The sequence below is a fragment of the Pecten maximus genome, chromosome 1 (assembly GCF_902652985.1).
Source record: "Pecten maximus chromosome 1, xPecMax1.1, whole genome shotgun sequence".
Classification (NCBI taxonomy): Eukaryota; Metazoa; Mollusca; class Bivalvia; order Pectinida; family Pectinidae; genus Pecten; species Pecten maximus.
Genome location: NC_047015.1, coordinates 6537108 through 6556221, shown reverse-complemented (window position 1 = coordinate 6556221; position 19114 = coordinate 6537108). Strand labels below are relative to the sequence as shown.

The window sequence follows — 19114 nt, the reverse complement described above, 5'->3', positions numbered from 1 at the left end:
ATGTTTATACTTACTGAGAGAGACAGTGATGTTTATACTTACTGAGAGAGACGGTGATGTTTATACTTACTGAGAGAGACAGTGATGTTTATACTTACTGAGAGAGACAGTGATGTTTATACTTACTGAGAGGGACGTTGATGTTTATACTTACTGAGAGAGATGGTGATGTTTATACTTACTGAGAGAGACAGTGATGTTTATACTTACTGAGAGAGACAGTGATGTTTATACGTACTATGAGAGACGGTGATGTTTATACTTACTGAGAGAGACAGTGATGTTTATACTTACTGAGAGAGACAGTGATGTTTATACTTACTGAGAGAGACAGTGATGTTAATACTTACTGAGAGAGACAGTGATGTTTATACTTACTGAGAGAGACAGTGATGTTTATACTTACTGAGAGAGACAGTGATGTTTATACTTACTGAGAGAGACTGTGATGTTTATACTTACTGAGAGACAGTGATGTTTATACTTACTGAGAGAGACGGTGATGTTTATACTTACAGAGAGAGACGGTGATGTTTATACTTACTGACTGAGAGAGACTGATGTTTATACTTACTGAGAGAGATGGTGATGTTTATACTTACTGAGAGAGACGGTGATGTTTATACTTACTGAGAGAGACAGTGATGTTGATACTTACTGAGAGAGACAGCGATGTTGATACTTACTGAGAGAGACAGCAATGTTTATACTTACTGAGAGAGACAGCGATGTTAATACTTACTGAGAGAGACAGCAATGTTTATACTTACTGAGAGAGACTGTGATGTTTATACTTACTGAGAGAGACATTGATGTTTATACTTACTGAGAGAGACGGTGATGTTTATACTTACTGAGAGAGATGGTGATGTTTATACTTACTGAGAGAGACAGTGATGTTTATACTTACTGAGAGAGATGGTGATGTTTATACTTACTGAGAGAGATGGTGATGTTTATACTTACTGAGAGAGACTGTGATGTTTATACTTACTGAGAGAGACAGTGATGTTTATACTTACTGAGACAAAGATGTTTATACTTACTGAGAGAGACAGTGATGTTTATACTTACTGAGACAGACAGTGATGTTTATACTTACTGAGAGAGACAGTGATATTGATGGTAGCTCCACTATGTAAGGACTGCATTTTCAGATGATACTGAACATCTCCTAATCCACAAAAACAACCAGGATTAAAGTTGGTTTGTAATATTTTATACATGCCCTTGGAATCATTTTGATGATTAAAGCTTTTTTTATCGAAATTAAGACTCAGTTGCTCTTTTAATATCAACATACAAATAGTAACATCTCCAGTTCTGTACATTTTGTATGAAGTGACTATTATTGTAAAGGGTTGGAGGGTTGACTGGGGAAACATTCAGTAATGATGACACTACGCTATGATTTAGTTATGGTATTTCTATAATTATCGAGGCATTTATTAAATATATGTCATTTAATTGCATATTTCTTTTATTTCTCAGAGAAAGTTTTGTATATTGTGGGTTTAAAAGGGACAATAAAATGACTGCAGAAAACACAGTACATTCTACCTCCATCTAACTATACTTCAAACTAAAAATGTTTAAATAAGAATATAACAATAAACATCATCACCTTCGGAATGATTATGAATTACTTAAGGCAGTTTCATAATATTTTTTATTGTTGAGTACATTATCATGAGATTTTGTTTGAAAGAATTTCTACACTGACCTTTGTCCTTTTTGATATCGTCCTTCCTTTGTTTCATCACCTGACTGAGAACCCTGTGTGTTGGAGCATAATGTCCATCATACCAGCGCAACACACACTGTACAGACTGTGCTGATATCTGAAATGTGTGAATATATTAACATCCGAGGAGTGTGTAAAAACATGTAAAAGGCTGTGGCAAATATAGTACAGAGTGTACATATAGTACATAGAGGTACATATAGCACAGAGTGGTACATATAGTACAGGGTGGTACATATAGTACAGGGTGGTACATATAGTACAGAGTGGTACATATAGTACAGAGTGGCACATATATCACAAAGTGGGTACATATAGTACAGAGTGGTACATATAGTACAGAGTGGTACATATAGTACAGAGTGGTACATATAGTACAGAGTGGTACATATAGTACAGAGTGGTACATATAGTACAGAGTGGTACATACAGTACAGAGTGGTACATATAGTACAAAGGGTACATATAGTACAGAGTGGTACATATAGTACAGAGTGGTACATATAGTACAGAGTGGTACATATAGTACAGAGTGTACATATAGTACAGAGTGGTACATATAGTACAGAGTGGTACATATAGTACAGAGTGGTACATATAGTACAGAGTGGTACATATAGTACAGAGAGTACATATATCACAAAGTGGTACATATAGTATTGAGTGGTACATATAGTACAGAGTGGTACATATAGTACAGGGTGGTACATATAGTACAGAGTGGTACATATAGTACAGAGTGTACATATAGTACAATGTGGTACATATAGTATTGAGTGGTACATATAGTACAGAGTGGTATATACAGTACAGAGTGTACATATATCACAAAGTGGTACATATAGTACAGAGTGGTACATACAGTACAGTGTGGTACATATAGTACAGAGTGGTACATACAGTACAGAGTGGTACATATAGTACAGAGTGGTACATATAGTACAGAGTGGTACATACAGTACAGAGTGGTACATACAGTACAGAGTGGTACATATAGTACAGTGGTACATATAGTACAGAGTGGTACATATAGTACAGAGTGGTACATATAGTACAGAGTGGTACATACAGTACAGAGTGGTACATATAGTACAGAGTGGTACCATATAGTACAGTGGTACATATAGTACAGAGTGGTACATATAGTAATGAGTGGTACATATAGTAGAGAGTGGCACATATAGTACAGTGGTACATACAGTACAGAGTGGTACATATAGTACAGAGTGGTACATATAGTACAGAGTGGTACATATAGTACAGAGTGTACATATAGTACAGAGTGGTACATACAGTACAGAGTGGTACATATAGCACAGAGTGGTACATATAGTACAGAGTGGTACATATAGTACAGAGTGGTACATACAGTACAGAGTGGTACATACAGTACAGAGTGGTACATACAGTACAGAGTGGTACATACAGTACAGAGTGGTACATACAGTACAGAGTGGTACATACAGTACAGTGGTACATATAGTACAGAGTGGTACATATAGTAGAGATTGGCACATATAGTAGAGAGTGGCACATATAGTAGAGAGTGGTACATATAGTACAGAGTGGTACATACAGTACAGAGTGGTACCTATAGTACAGAGTGGTACATATAGTACAGAGTGGTACATATAGTACAGAGTGGTACATACAGTACAGAGTGGTACATACAGTACAGAGTGGTACATATAGTACAGAGTGGTACATATAGTACAGAGTGGTACCTACAGTACAGAGTGGTACATACAGTACATAGAGGTACATATAGTACAGAGTGTACATATAGTACAGAGTGGTACATATAGTACAGAGTGGGTACATACAGTACAGAGTGGTACATACAGTACAGAGTGGTACATACAGTACAGAGTGGTACATATAGTACAGAGTGGTACATATAGTACAGAGTGGTACATACAGTACATAGTGGTACATACAGTACAGAGTGGTACATATAGTACAGAGTGGTACATATAGTACAGAGTGGTACATATAGAACAGAGTGGTACATATAGTACAGAGTGGTACATATAGTACAGAGTGGTACATATAGTACAGAGTGGTACATATAGAACAGAGTGGTACATATAGTATTGAGTGGTACATATAGTACATATAGAACAGAGTGGTACATATAGTACACAGTGGTACATATAGTACAGAGTGGTACATATAGTACAGGGTGGTACATATAGTATAGAGTGGTACATATAGTACAGAGTAGTACATACAGTACAGAGTGGCACATAGAGTACAGAGTGGTACATATAGTACAGAGTGGTACATATAGTACAGAGTGGTACATATAGTACACAGTGGTACATATAGTACAGAGTGGTACATATAGTACAGAGTGGTACATACAGTACAGAGTGGTACATAGAGTACAAAGGGTACATATAGTACAGAGTGGTACATACAGTACAGAGTGGTACATACAGTACAGAGTGGTACATACAGTACAGAATGGTACATATAGTACAGAGTGGTACCATATGGTAGCATGCTATGTACTCATATCTGTACTATATGTACCACTCTGTACTATGGACATATATGAGAAAATGTTACTTACCAATATTGACTGATACAACATAGACTGATATTTTCCCAAACACACTTACCCAAATAAACTTACACTTACCCAAATAAACTTACACTTACCCAAATAAACTTACACTTATAATTACCGAAAATAACCTTACACTTACCCAAATAAACTTACACTTACCCAAATAAACTCACACTTACCCAAATAAACTCACACTTACCAAAATAAACTCACACTTACCCAAATAAACTTACACTTACCCAAATAAACTTACACTTATAATTACCGAAAATAAACTTAGTTATAATTACCCAAATAAACTTACACTTATAATAATTACCTAAAATAAACTTACACTTACCCAAATAAACTAACACTAACCCAAATAAACTTACACTTACCTAAATAAACTCACACTTACCCAAATAAACTTACACTTACCCAAATAAACTCACACTTACCCAAATAAACTCACACTTACTCAAATAAACTCACACTTACCCAAATAAACTTACACTTACCCAAATAAACTTACACTTATAATTACCGAAAATAAACTTAGTTATAATTACCCAAATAAACTTACACTTATAACAATTACCTAAAATAAACTTACACTTACCCAAATAAACTTACACTTACCCAAATAAACTAACACTAACCCAAACAAGAGGCCCAGGGGCCTTAACGGTCATCTGACTCTAAATTAAAACCCTTATATAATTGTAGTATGCATTCTCTGTAGCAAGTATATAGTGGCACTGTTGGCCATGGTGGCCATCTTGCATTTCTGACTGACCCAATAAATAATAACACTTGGTCTGGACCATCAAAGGATAATTTCTGGTAAGTAAGAGCTGAATCCCACCGGTGGAATTTGAGAAGAAGTTTAAAATAGGTGTTGTTCAGGAAAACCATGATTGCGCAATCATGTTACAAAATGGCCACCATTGCTGCCATGTCAAAGTTTTTACAAGGCCAATTTCCAGCTCAATGGCACCAGTGGAACTGGAGAAGAAGTTTAAAATGTGTTTTTTAAGATAGCGGATATGGCGGCCATCTTGGATTTCAGACCAATCTGAAAAATAACAACACTTGGTCGGGATCATCTCAGGAACATTTCAGGCAAGTTTCAGCCCAATAGCACTGGTGGAACGTGAGAAGAAGTTTAAAATGTGTTTTTGAAGATGGTGGTTATGGTGGCCATCTTGGATTTCGGACCGACCAGAAAAATAACAACACTTGGTTGGGATCAAATCAGGATCATTTCTGGCAAGTTTCAGCTCAATAGCACAGGTGGAACTTGAGAAGAAGCTTAAAATGTGTTTTTCAATATGGCGGCTATGGCGGCCATCTTGGAATTCAGAACGACCCGAAAAATAACAACACTTGGTCGGGATCATCTCAGGATCAATTCTGGCAAGTTTCAGCCCAACAGCACTGGTGGAACTTGAGAAGAAATTTAAAATGTGTTTTTCAAGATGGCGGCTATGGCGGCCATCTTGGATTTAGGACCGACCCAAAAAATAACAACACTTGGTTGGGATAATCTCAGGATCATTTCTGGCAAGTTTCAGCCCAACAGCACTGGTGGAACTTGAGAAGAAGTTTAAAATGTGTTTTTCAAGATGGCGGCTATGGCGGCCATCTTGGATTTCAGACCGACCCGAAAAATAACAACAATTGGTCGCAATCATATCAGGATCATTTCAGGCAAGTTTCAGCTCAATAGCACTGGTGGAACTGGAGAAGAAGTTTAAAATGTGTTTTTCAAGATGGCGGATATGGCGGCCATCTTGGATTTCAGACCAATCTAAAAAAATAACAACACTTGGTCAGGATCATCTCAGGAACATTTCAGGCAAGTTTCAGCCCAACAGCACTGGTGGAACTTGAGAAGAAGTTTAAAATGTGTTTTTGAAGATGGTGGTTATGGTGGCCATCTTGGATTTCGGACTGACCCGAAAAATAACAACACTTGGTCGGGATCATATCAGGATCATTTCAGGCAAGTTTCAGCTCAATAGTACTGGTGGAACTTTAGAAGTTTAAAATGTGTTTTTCAAGATGGCGCTATGGCGGCCATCTTGGATTTCGGACCGACCCAAAAAATAACAACACTTGGTCGGGATCATGTCAGGATCATTTCAGGCAAGTTTCAGGTCAATCCCACTGGTGGAACTTGAGAAGACGTTTAAAATGTGTTTTTCAAGATGGCGGCTATGGCGGCCATCTTGGAATTCGGAACGCCCCGAAAAATAACAACACTTGGTCGGGATCTTCTCAGGATCATTTCTGGCAAGTTTCAGCCCAACAGCACTGGTGGAACCTGAGAAGAAGTTTAAAATGTGTTTTTCAAGATGGCGGCTATGGCGGCCATCTTGGATTTCGGACCGACCCGAAAAATAACCACACTTGGTCGGGATCATATCAGGATCATCTTGGAATTCGGACTGACCCAAAAAATAACAACACTTGGTCGGGATCATCTCAGGATCATTTCTGGCAAGTTTCAGCCCAACAGCACTGGTGGAACTTGAGAAGAAGTTTAAAATGTGTTTTCAAAATGGCGGCTATGGCGGCCATCTTGGATTTCAGACTGACCCGAAAAATAACAACACTTGGTCAGGACCATCTCAGGATCATTTCAGGCAAGTTTCAGCTTAATCCCACTGGTGGAACTTGAGAAGAAGATTCGGGTCAGATGACCTAATAAACTTACACTTACCTAAATAAACTTACACTTACCCAAATAAACTTACACTAACCCAAATAAACTTACACTTACCCAAATAAACTTACACTAACCCAAATAAACTTACACTTACCCAAATAAACTTACACTTACCTAAATAAACTTACACTTACCCAAATAAACTTACACTTACCCAAATAAACTTACACTTACCCAAATAAACTGATGCATGAGCAGCTTCTCTGTCTGGCCATAGTATACATTAGCCCTTCTCTCGTTCTTCTTGTAATTCTCATAATAGTCGACATCATCAATTACCTGTCAACAGTGACGAGTCATGATATTTTGTACTGGATACAAAAAGACAATCAGTAAACCTACAACACCACGTCCTGTGGATAAATGTATATATATATATTTGTATTGCATAATATCAAATAATCATGTGTATTTTCATTCTTGGTTCGAAGCTTTGAAATTTACCATGAGTACAAACTTTTGTGGTTAGTCTATGTAACAACAATACAGTGGACTCTTTCTAAACTTGACTCCATTGGTCGCTTTTTAGAATTTCAGATTGTATATGTTATGGTGGTCCAAACCAAATGTAAGGTAAGTCTACAAGTCTAGGAGGAGTTGTCTGGACTATAAAAACCTGTTAATAGTGACCAGTTACCATGGCAACAACAAACATTTCAATTTAACTATGAAAGATTGTATTTATTTAAAGGGACATAGCTCTTTAAAAGGGGTGAAAATGCAAAATCATTTCAGGTGATACAACTTCATATTGTCCCGGCCATTCCTAGCTGGTCTGTTCCAAGACAAATTTGTGTATATTTTATATAAATGGAGCATACTGTTACTCCCTGAAAAGAGAAAAATATGCAAAATCCATATTGTATTGGCCAGTGCCACAAATTTTTAAGAAAATCAGTTGTAAACTGAGCGAATTATGCATAGCCGGAAAAAATTGAATTCAGAAAAGGGCTTGAAATGCAAAATTATTACAGGGAGCACAACTGCATACTTTACCAGTCATTCCCATTGAAAACTAAGCAAATACATAGCCAGAAAATGGGAATAACTCTTTGAAATCAAAGTACTGAAAGTACTGTAGGAGGCGTTAGTCAGATGTAAAAGGAGATATTTGAAATAAAGCAAGAATACAAATTAAACTGATATCAACATGACTAAACATTTCCACTTAAGTGTGTCAAACCAACTGGACATAATGGTTTTCAGTCCTGATGAATGTAATGGTTTAGACTGTTTCGATGTACATAATGGTTTTAACCATCTTAAAAGTTGCAAACCTACTTCTAAAAGTAGTTCAACATTTCTTATTTCAATCAAACCTTTACTTAAAAAGTCAAACATTTTAATTTTTTTTCAAATCAACTTCTACTTAGGTACATGTCATTAACATTCATACTTTAAACCATCTTTTATACTTAAGTAGTTCAAAATTTGCATTTATGTGTTTAAAACAAACTTATATTTTATAGGCCTGGGAATTAGAAATGTCGAAACAATATAATATGCATTTCGATAAGTTATAACAATACACGATATGTATTGAAAATACAGGGAGTGTCTGCTACTTTTTTTGTTGAAAGTGTGCAATGTCTTTCAATATCTTGTAAACAAAATTGTTTATTCCTTTCTATTTTGATCTTAGAATAATATCAAAATTAGATTGACAGCTTTTAAAAGTTATTACACTTTTTTTTCAACAAAGACCTCATTTTTAAGGACAATTATTTCAAAATTAGATATCAATTCCATCTATTTTAATAGATCCAATGGCAATATTAACAATAAACTGTGATTAGTGATTTGTTGCTTTTTAATTTAGCACCAAGATGTAGATAATAGCCTAGTAGCTATAGGTACTGTATACAAATATACAGCGTTTTACATGCAAAATATTGAAGAAAACTTTCATATTTGATATCAATTCAATTTGATTGTATAAGGCCCTTGGGGTGGGGAAAGAACCCTGGGCCTATTTTTACATTAGGATTGTGTTCATCTCTTGTTGTCCAGCAAGATTATGGAGTTGGGATCTGAATGGTTTCACAGATAAAACAAGAGGCCCAGAGGGCCTGTATCGCTCACCTGGTTTTATGAGATGTGAAACAAAAATGATGCTTAAGTTTATTTGTCAATATATCATAAGCATTTTATACGGGTACATGTACATTGGTTTATTGTTATTCTAAAAATGTCAATTTAGCGAAATTGACCTATTTTGGTCCCATCCTTCAGCCCCCGGGAGGTTAACCCCAACATTCGTACAATTTTGAATACCCACCCCATAACCATGCTACCATACGAATGTAGGTTTTATACCAAATTGTGCAATCAATCCATGAAATGAAATTGACTTTGGGTACAACCCCATAGGGATTGCTACCACACCAATGTGAGTTATATCCATAACTTAGTTTCAGAGAAACCAATTGACCCCTTTTGACCCTGCCCCCCGGGGTCAACCCCACCATTTTTACAATTTTGAATCCCTACCCAAAAGGATGCTACCAGTCAAGTATGAGCTATATCGATTGCTTAGTTTCAGAGAAGAAGTTATTTCCGTCAATTGAGCCAAATTGACCCCTTTTGAGCCAACAATTGAATTGCAATTTATGGATAATTTTTGATTTTGGCAAGAAAACATTCTTTAAAGGGCATATCTGCATCATTTTTAATAATTTGCCTTTGAAACTTCGCACACACCTTCATAAGAGTCGGTTCTTTAAAATGTGAATGAAGGTCAAGGTCAGAGAGATAAACTCAATATTTGTTGCCAGTCACACATCTTACATGTATCCAGCCTTCGTGTGTATGTGCAGTTTTGGGTCATTTTTTAATTTTGGTAGGAATTTCTTTTTAAAAGTGCCATATCTGTGTCATTTTGATTATTTGACCTTGATGCATTGCACACACCTTTAAAAGGGCTGATTCTTTAAAATGTGACCCAAATTAATAATTTGAAAGAACTTTGAATTTTCTTGATCATTTGACCCCCATGACCTTGAATGAAGGTCAAGGTCAAATATAAGTAAAACATTTGTAGCCAGCCATACGTTATCGATGCGCCAAACATCAAGCCTTCATGTGTATATTATAGATAAAAGAGCAGAAACCTTTATTCTGCAATTTTGGATTATTTTTTAATTTTGGCTGGAGAAAATAGCTTTATGATTCTTTTCCAAGTGCCATATCTTTCTGCCATATTTTTATCTGATGACAATAAAATATGCACATTCTGTTTCAGTGGACTATGTTCTTTCATATGAAATGGAAAAAAATAATCAATATAAGATTTTTATTTTTGACATTCGAACCCATAACAAGTCGTTGGCCTTGACATTCTCTGACAATATATCATTGAGAAAAGTTTGCCCTAACCACGTGCTAACCAATTTCCAATGAAAATGAAACAAATTATGCTAAAATATGTGTGATGAGTTTTCTATATAAACTATAGTAAAATGTATCCTCTCCCCAGGGAGAATGCGACACATAGGGGGCCATGAAATTAACAATTTTGATAAAACAGCTTAAGAACCTTTTGTACACCATTCTGCGATATCTTGGTCTTTTTTTTTGACTTTTCATCGTACCAATCTTCTACCTGTCTTTCTAATCTTTCAGCTTCAGCCTTTTCCCTTTCACTTATCGTACTCTTTTCATTTAATGCACGTAACTTTTTTTCAGATAATTGTAATTCCGATTTCTTTAATTTTACTTTTTCTTTACAGTATTTTATTGTTACGTGTTTGATTGTCAATTTACAACAATCCCATATTTCCCTTTTGTTTAGGTGGTGTTCATTACCATATCTCACTGTATCATTTATGCATGTTTTAATTATATCTATGTATTGCTTGTCATCCATCATCGAATTATTTATTTTCCATATACCAGGACCTTTATTGTCATTTTGATACATTTTTATTGATATTGCTTGATGATCGGTACTTCTAATTTTTGCCGGTCTGATATCAGCCGACCTCATTAAATTAGTTAAATCTTTATTTATTAAAAAGTAGTCAATTCTACTGGCTTCATCATTTCTATTTCTACGCCATGTGTATTGTATTTTTTCTTTATTTTTAAGTCTCCATATATCTACTAGGCCCAGCGAATGTATCAATTGCTTTAACCCGAAAGATATATTTGAGTTTTTTGTTTTTCGAATTGGTTTTCTATCATGGTTTTTAAGTGTTTCGTTGAAGTCTCCCCCTAGTATTATTTTACCCGTTGCATGGTTTTGTATTCTTTTTAGACACCTTTTAAAGAATGCGTTTCTCTCCGTTTGAATATTAGGCGCATATAAAGCAACCAACGTTAACTTGTCGTTACATATTTCTACATTCATTACTATCTGTCTTCCATCATCAAATTTATATGTGTCTTTTATATTTATGTCAACATTTGTTTTAACTAATATCGATACCCCTCTACTCAGATTTGTACCATAGTTATGATCAAATGTACCAAAGTCTTTTACTTCCTCGTTTATAATATCTATCATTTCATCTGTTATATGTGTTTCGTTCAATAAACAAATATCTGCTTTTTGTTGTTTTATCCATTCATATAATCTTAGTCTTTTACATTTGTCTCTTAGCCCTTGGGCATTCAGAGAAGTTAAATGTAACACTTTCATTTCGATTTAATTTTTTGTTCTTTTTTCTTTTTCTTAGCTTCGGTCTCCACTGGCGAAGGCGGAGTACGACTCTTTGAATCGCTTCTTTTTTTCCTCTCAACTGGTGTTCCAAATTCTTGCCGAGGCTTATTCACAAACATTTCCATTGTCCTTTGTGTTCGTGCCGCCTCTCCTTTGTCATCTTTCGTTGTTGGATTCTTTTTTCTTTCTTGGTTTGTGTTCTTTTCTGTCGTTGTTTCTCTCTCCTCGTCTTCTGTGTTTTCTACGTTGGTTTTCTCGATGTCTACATCATTTTCTTCTTTCATTTGACACTCTGTTTTCCTGTGCCCGCTTTCGTTACAAGCCAGGCATTTCCAATCATTTTCGCATTGTGTGTATGTGTGGCCTTCTTCTAAACATTTTGTACATTTTCGAGTACCATATCTTGGCTGTCCGTAGTACCATACGTTGCCATAATATTTTCCCATTTGCATGGATTTTGGGAGATCTTTTTTCAATTTTTTTACAAATACAATCCTATCTCCATTGTCGCAGTTGGTTAACTTATTGTTCACCCTCAATTTCTCCCTGTACATTTCTAGTACGTCACATCCTTCCTGTTCCAATGCTCTCGTTATCACTCCGTCATCCGCTGACAGCGGTATGTTTGATATTTTTAACCTTGTTGTAATTTCAGGGTCATATTTCGGTTTTCTAGGGTTTTCAGGTACAAGGAAAACTTGTTTTCCCCTTATGTTTATCCCTCTGGTTAAAAGTGTTAATCGGTCTGTAACGTTGTCGGCATATATTCTCCACACATTACCGGTTCTTTGTATACCGCTAAGATGTTCTGCGGGAATGACATTTCCCAGACTTAAATAAATTTCCGTGTGATTCAAATATTGCTTATCAATGGTGTTTTGTCCAAAAACTTCATTTTCTTTCAAAAATACTGGTTTTGCTGTACCATATCCAGCTGGATATGAATTTTGCTCATCGGTGTTTTTGTTTATACACGCGCCGTTTGTGTCACGATACTCATGTGTACTGGACAATACATCCGCATAGGTAGCCTGTTGCACCTGGTGACCTACCTGTGCCTTACCTGTACTGCCGAGATTACCTGTTCTCGATAACACATCTGTAAGCGCAGCCATTATGCTGCCTATACTGTTCATACCTGTTGGATTTTCCTCGCCGGAATTCATATTATTAAGCTTTCAAGTTGGGCAATACCGCTACAATAAATATTCAAAATTACCTTATTGAACGCCTGTACCAGTTTTTAACAAACTTGCACCCTTTTGGGCCTATATATACTGCAAATTCTTCAGAGCTAATATCCACCGTCCACCTTAGTCAGCGGTCGATAACTCTTTCTTCTATCTTGGTCTTAAGAAGAAGACCGACGCATGACGACAGATCAAATTATAATGGTGTATATTATGAGCTGAATGTCAAGGATTGTAAACTCTGTACAAATTGTATTATATTATCAGGCAGTCAGCCTAAATGTATGTTTCATTTCTACCATATTAGAAGTTTGATGTTTTGTACGATATATATATAGAGCATGCTCTATACTTAATTTTTACACATACATTAAAGGAGTTAGCTACTTTCATAAATTAAGATGTTTTTTCTAGAGTTTACTAGGCCGGATGAAATATGATCATGAGCAATCAGTATGGTAAATATGAGATTTGATAAAATGCCTCTCGTAGTCAACCAATCATGATCACTCAACTTCTTTTTGTAGGAGTCAATATTATCTGTAGGAGAATTAAACTCTCGCGATGTCTGTTGCACATAAGTACAAAGAAATACATTATCACTGAAGCCGAAAAAATTCACACTTAAGTAGCAATAACACATAATAGTCAAAAACCCAATATATGTGATCAGTGATAAGAAACAGTACTTATAAGCATTTTTGGCAATTTATCCTGAAACAGCTATAGCCTTCCATATTTGACATCCCACAGATTGTTGCTTGTATATATATATAGTTTTAAAGGTCAACATTGGAAAAAACCTAAATGGTTATACATGAATTCATAATGAATAGAATTATTGACAAAAAAGTTTCATTTATTTTCACACTTTCTGGAGACCAATAAGGAGATTGATGATCATTTTAAGGGATTTGTTCGTGACATGAAAATCAAACATTTTTAATGAAATTTCAAAAGCAAATATAGATTTATTTTGAAAGTTATGCGGATATTGATATTTGAGAAAGTCTTATATTATATGGATTGTATATCGATTGCCAATAGATATACATGTATTTATCATTTTACATGAAAACAACAAAAAGTTATATTACATGAAAACAACAAAAAGTTGTACTAGTACGTTAAAATGCAATTGGTATACATTTTGTTAATCTACAATTACTTTGTATTATTTAAATATTCTATGTAATACAAACATTTCACAGCTTGGTGCATACAAATGTATATATATATATTACATGAAAATATTTGAAAAGGTTGCATTGAATCGTGAGCTGAATAATATATAAATAAGACAAGCTGGTTCAATAATAATTTAGCATTTTCATATATATTACGAGTGCGAGTAGCTACTGCAGTAAACCTTATCACAAAAATCCAGATTATGTATATTGTCTCTGTCGGGGAAGGTACAGCACAAATGACCACCACGACAGATATGTGCCAGTTTTCTTAGTTTTGAAAAATAAACGATCGAATTCCATCACGCCATCACGTAGGTCTGCCGATTCATAGATTTGAAACACAGGGACTTCGATCAGTTATCGCAGTAATCCGAAAGGTTCTGGTGTTGATATCGCCTTAAAGCTGATTAAAGTCTGTATATAGTATATAGCAAGATCGTCAGAAAATTCGGACTATAATCGCAGTAGATATTGTGATTTTGTGGTCTGGCCAGGCTTGAACAACTTATCGTAAACAGTTTCGTCCTAAATAAACAAACGCTTATTTCAGTGGGTCAACAAACAGATTTAAACTTTGTAAGCAACTTGCCTTTAATTCATAATGATAGATATTAATTTCTAGCGACAATCATCACACTTTGATGCTTCGTGTGAAGCCCGTGTCCACGTGCCTCCATTTTGACAGAGTAAACAGACGAAACACGTGATCGCTAAATATCGGACCAAATCTCATAAAATCTCGTGAACAAACTACCAAGTTGTAAACAAAAGAAATGTTGTTAGCCAAAACCTGGAGGGTTTTATGAAAATCGGAAATTTGTTTGCGCTTGGGTTGTTATGCCGTCTTTATTCCTAGTAGTTAAACAAGTGTCCTCTGTAAGGTAACGTCAGAATATCGCAGTTATCTCCCTTCAATCAGTATTTTCGATATAGATTTGCAAAAATCGATGCAGGTGTAGATATTTACAAGACATTATTCTTATTGTTTATTCAAAATAGTTCCTGAAATGTTCACAACATTATCAGCATAGTTAATACATTTCTGTACACATCTACTTTGAATGACGGACTACAATGACGTGCCTCATACTTGGACTAATAAGCGAATCATTACCCTTAGTTACAGAAATTACCACCAGAGGTCTCAAATTCCGGGCTTCCGCCGAAGAGAAATTTATACTGAATATACCTTTTTTCATGTAATAGCACTTTATTTGTAGTCGTGATAGTTTTCATAAATGTATATATAGTTCAACTACATCATATATGAACCGAAAGAAACTACAAAATGAACTGTGAAAGGAAATATAACGAAAATGAAAGTGAGAGATTGTGACGTCACAACTCGTAGGTGATTGTAATATGGCAGGCGTAAACGCCTCCATAAAAAGGGTAAAAATGCAAAATCTTTTCAGGGGGCATGTACATTGTACTGGTCATTTCCACAAAATTTTGAAAAGATCTGTTGAAAAATGAGTGAATGCATAGCCAGACAAAGACGGACGAGCTGATTTCATTATACCCCCCCCCCCTAACAAAACTGACCATAGCCAAAGCACAAAGGGCCTGTATTGCTCACCTAGTTCATCTGACCAAACATCAAAATAATGTTCATGTTCAATTCATTAATAGCTTTATTTTTTAATGTCTAACAATGCTTTATATGTTTATGGGCATGAGGATCTCAACTGCTTCAAAGACACAACCCAGAAACTAAGTCCAGGCTCAACATGATCATGATTGTGATTAAAGAAACTAAGTCCCTTGTGGTAGGGAAAGACCCAAGTGCTATTTTTCTATCATATTATTATGTTTATCTCTTGGTGCCAAATAATGCTATATGATTATGAACAGCTTCAAAGATGTAACAAAGAAACCAAGTCCCCAGCGGTAGGGAAAGACCCCAGGGCCGATTTTTACAACATGAACATGCCTCAATGCCAAGGTTGCCAACTCACTCATGTGAGACAAAAACTCACTTAAAAACGTCGCGCTTCACATCCGGTTGGTAGTGACGGAAGCACGTTCGGAGAGCCAACTTCAGAAAGTGATAACTACAAAAATGGTGAGCAATATTCACATTCTCAGTATATAGCTGAACGATCCCTTTGATATTTCGTTTGGAAAAAAAAATCATGATTGGATTCCTAAAAGAGTTTTCGGAAATGAGCATGCCTATTGCAAGTTGTGTAAAGCTAACTTTTCGATCAAATCAAGCGCAGTATTTGATATAAAACGCCACATTTTGTCAGTTGGCATTGGGTTAGTTTTTCAGGTAAAGGTTTACCGCGGCTAACTTGACAGATAATTCATAAGTAACTGCATTCTATTTTTGACAGTCGGGATATTCTATACGGTAGTGACAGACAAAATGATTGCAAAGTTTCCCTACATGATCCTACTTTGACATGTTTTTATTTGGTACCTAGCCATAGAGCTAGAATATCATTAGAAAGTGGTGTGTTGAAATACTTTATCTATAGTGTACTAGAAATCAAACCCAAAAATCTCAAATGCCCACATAATATAAATAGAACAGTTATATCCATTGCTTCAAAACATTTTATAATCTTAACCCTAAACTATTGAATAAAAATATTAACCATCAACTTACAAAAACTATTTGAAACTGTTTCTTTTAGTTCTACAACTGGCAGCTAGATTTGATGTCATCAAGGATGAGGAGAAGGATTGATGGTGGCTAAAACTATATAAAAACATTCATGTTTAAATTTATGAAAATGCTCCTTCACACATTGAATTGATACATAAAATAACCTAATGAATCTATCGTTATCACACAGGGGTAAGAGATTCTATTAATGACTGTAACTGTATAACCTACCTGTGTACTGATAATTTCTGTGCTGGTTGCCGTGGCTGAGGGTTTAGCCCGGGGGTAAGTATGGTTCTCGAGCAGCAGGTTACAGAGATTGTTGACAATCTCATGGTTGGGCCGCTGGGTTAGAATCTCCGTTTCCACCATTCTCCTCACATAGGCTGGGTCAGCCTCGGCAAACAGCGCTAGCTGTAACAAAACAAGGGTATAAGTAAAACTGATGAATATTCCCCGAATACAACATTATTAGAGGCTTTTCCAGTCTGTGAGTTTTGTATTTGGTCATATATATATTAATGACACATATCTGTAGTAATATGTTAAACAGAAGAGTATGTTTTGGCAGGATACTTACATGCATTTGTGTCCGACACATGCTGATATTTGAGCTATGAAAGTATGGGCATATTTCTCTCAATCTGATACTTACAGTACATATGTTAGCTGTAACTTTCATTGGCATCAAATTCAGTTAAAACAGTTATTCTAGGGACACAAGATCTGAACAAGTGTTAATAACTCAAGAAGTTGTGGGCATTTAATCTTGCACACTACACATCGCCTCAGTGTAACTCATATACACAATAGCTTTAGTGTAACACATGTACACAATAGCCTTAGTGTAAACCATATACACAATAGCCTTAGTGTAAACCATGTACACAATAGCCTTAGTGTAAACCATGTACACAATAGCCTTAGTGTAAACCATGTACACAATAGCCTTAGTGTGACTCATGTACACAATAGCCTTAGTGTAAACCATGTACACAATAGCCTTAGTGTAAACCATGTACACAATAGCCTTAGTGTTACTCATGTACACAATAGCCTTAGTGTAACTCATGTACACAATAGCCTTAGTGTAAACCATGTACACAATAGCCTTAGTGTTACTCATGTACACAATAGCCTTAGTGTAAACCATGTACACAATAGCCTTAGTGTGACTCCTGTACACAATAGCCTTAGTGTAAACCATGTACACAATAGCCTTAGTGTAAACCATGTACACAATAGCCTTAGTGTAACTCATGTACACAATAGCCTTAGTGTAACTCATGTACACAATAGCCTTAGTGTAAACCATGTACACAATAGCCTTAGTGTAACTCATGTACACAATAGCCTTAGTGTAAACCATGTACACAATAGCCTTAGTGTAACTCCTGTACACAATAGCCTCAGTGTAAACCATGTACACAATAACCTTAGTGTATACCATGTACACAATAGCCTTAGTGTAACTCATGTACACAATAGCCTTAGTGTAACTCATGTACACAATAGCCTTAGTGTAACTCATGTACACAATAGCCTTAGTGTAACTCATGTACACAATAGCCTTAGTGTAAACCATGTACACAATAGCCTTAGTGTAAACCATGTACACAATAGCCTTAGTGTAAACCATGTACACAATAGCCTTAGTGTAAACCATGTACACAATAGCCTTAGTGTAAACCATGTACACAATAGTCTTAGTGTAACGAACTCATGTACACAATAGCCTTAGTGTAAACCATGTACACAATAGTCTTAGTGTAACTCATGTACACAATAGCCTTAGTGTAACTCCTGTACACAATAGCCTTAGTGTAACTCATGTACACATCGCCTTAGTGTAACTCATGTACACAATAGCCTTAGTGTAACTCATGTACACAATAGCCTTAGTGTAACACATGTACACAATAGCCTTAGTGTAAACCATGTACACAATAGCCTTAGTGTAACTCATGTACACAATAACCTTAGTGTAAACCATGTACACAATAGCCTTAGTGTAAACCATGTACACAATAGCCTTAGTGTAAACCATGTACACAATAGCCTTAGTGTAACTCATGTACACAATAGCCTTAGTGTAAACCATGTACACAATAGCCTTAGTGTAAACCATGTACACAATAGCCTTAGTGTAACTCATGTACACAATAGCCTTAGTGTAACTCATGTACACAATAGCCTTAGTGTAAACCATGTTCACAATAGCCTTAGTGTAAACCATGTACACAATAGCCTTAGTGTAAACCATGTACATAATAGCCTTAGTGTAACTCATGTACACAATAGCCTTAGTGTAAACCATGTACACAATAGCCTTAGTGTAACTCCTGTACACAATAGCCTTAGTGTAACTCATGTACACAATAGCCTTAGTGTAAACCATGTACACAATAGCCTTAGTGTAAACCATGTACAC

At 35.8% G+C, this 19114-nt stretch overlaps 1 protein-coding gene across 2 annotated transcripts in view; it reads right to left on the bottom strand.

The window, feature by feature from the left end:
- Positions 1-19114, bottom strand: part of LOC117323354 (mucin-5AC-like) — a 54646-nt gene that overhangs the window by 23519 nt on the left and 12013 nt on the right. For both annotated transcript variants that reach the window (XM_033878532.1, XM_033878539.1), the window contains 4 exons: positions 16915-17097; positions 7204-7308; positions 1724-1841; positions 1103-1174 (listed from right to left, as the gene is read on the bottom strand). In XM_033878532.1, the coding sequence (XP_033734423.1) occupies positions 1103-1174; positions 1724-1841; positions 7204-7308; positions 16915-17097 (478 nt within the window). The remainder of the gene's footprint in view (positions 1-1102; positions 1175-1723; positions 1842-7203; positions 7309-16914; positions 17098-19114) is intronic.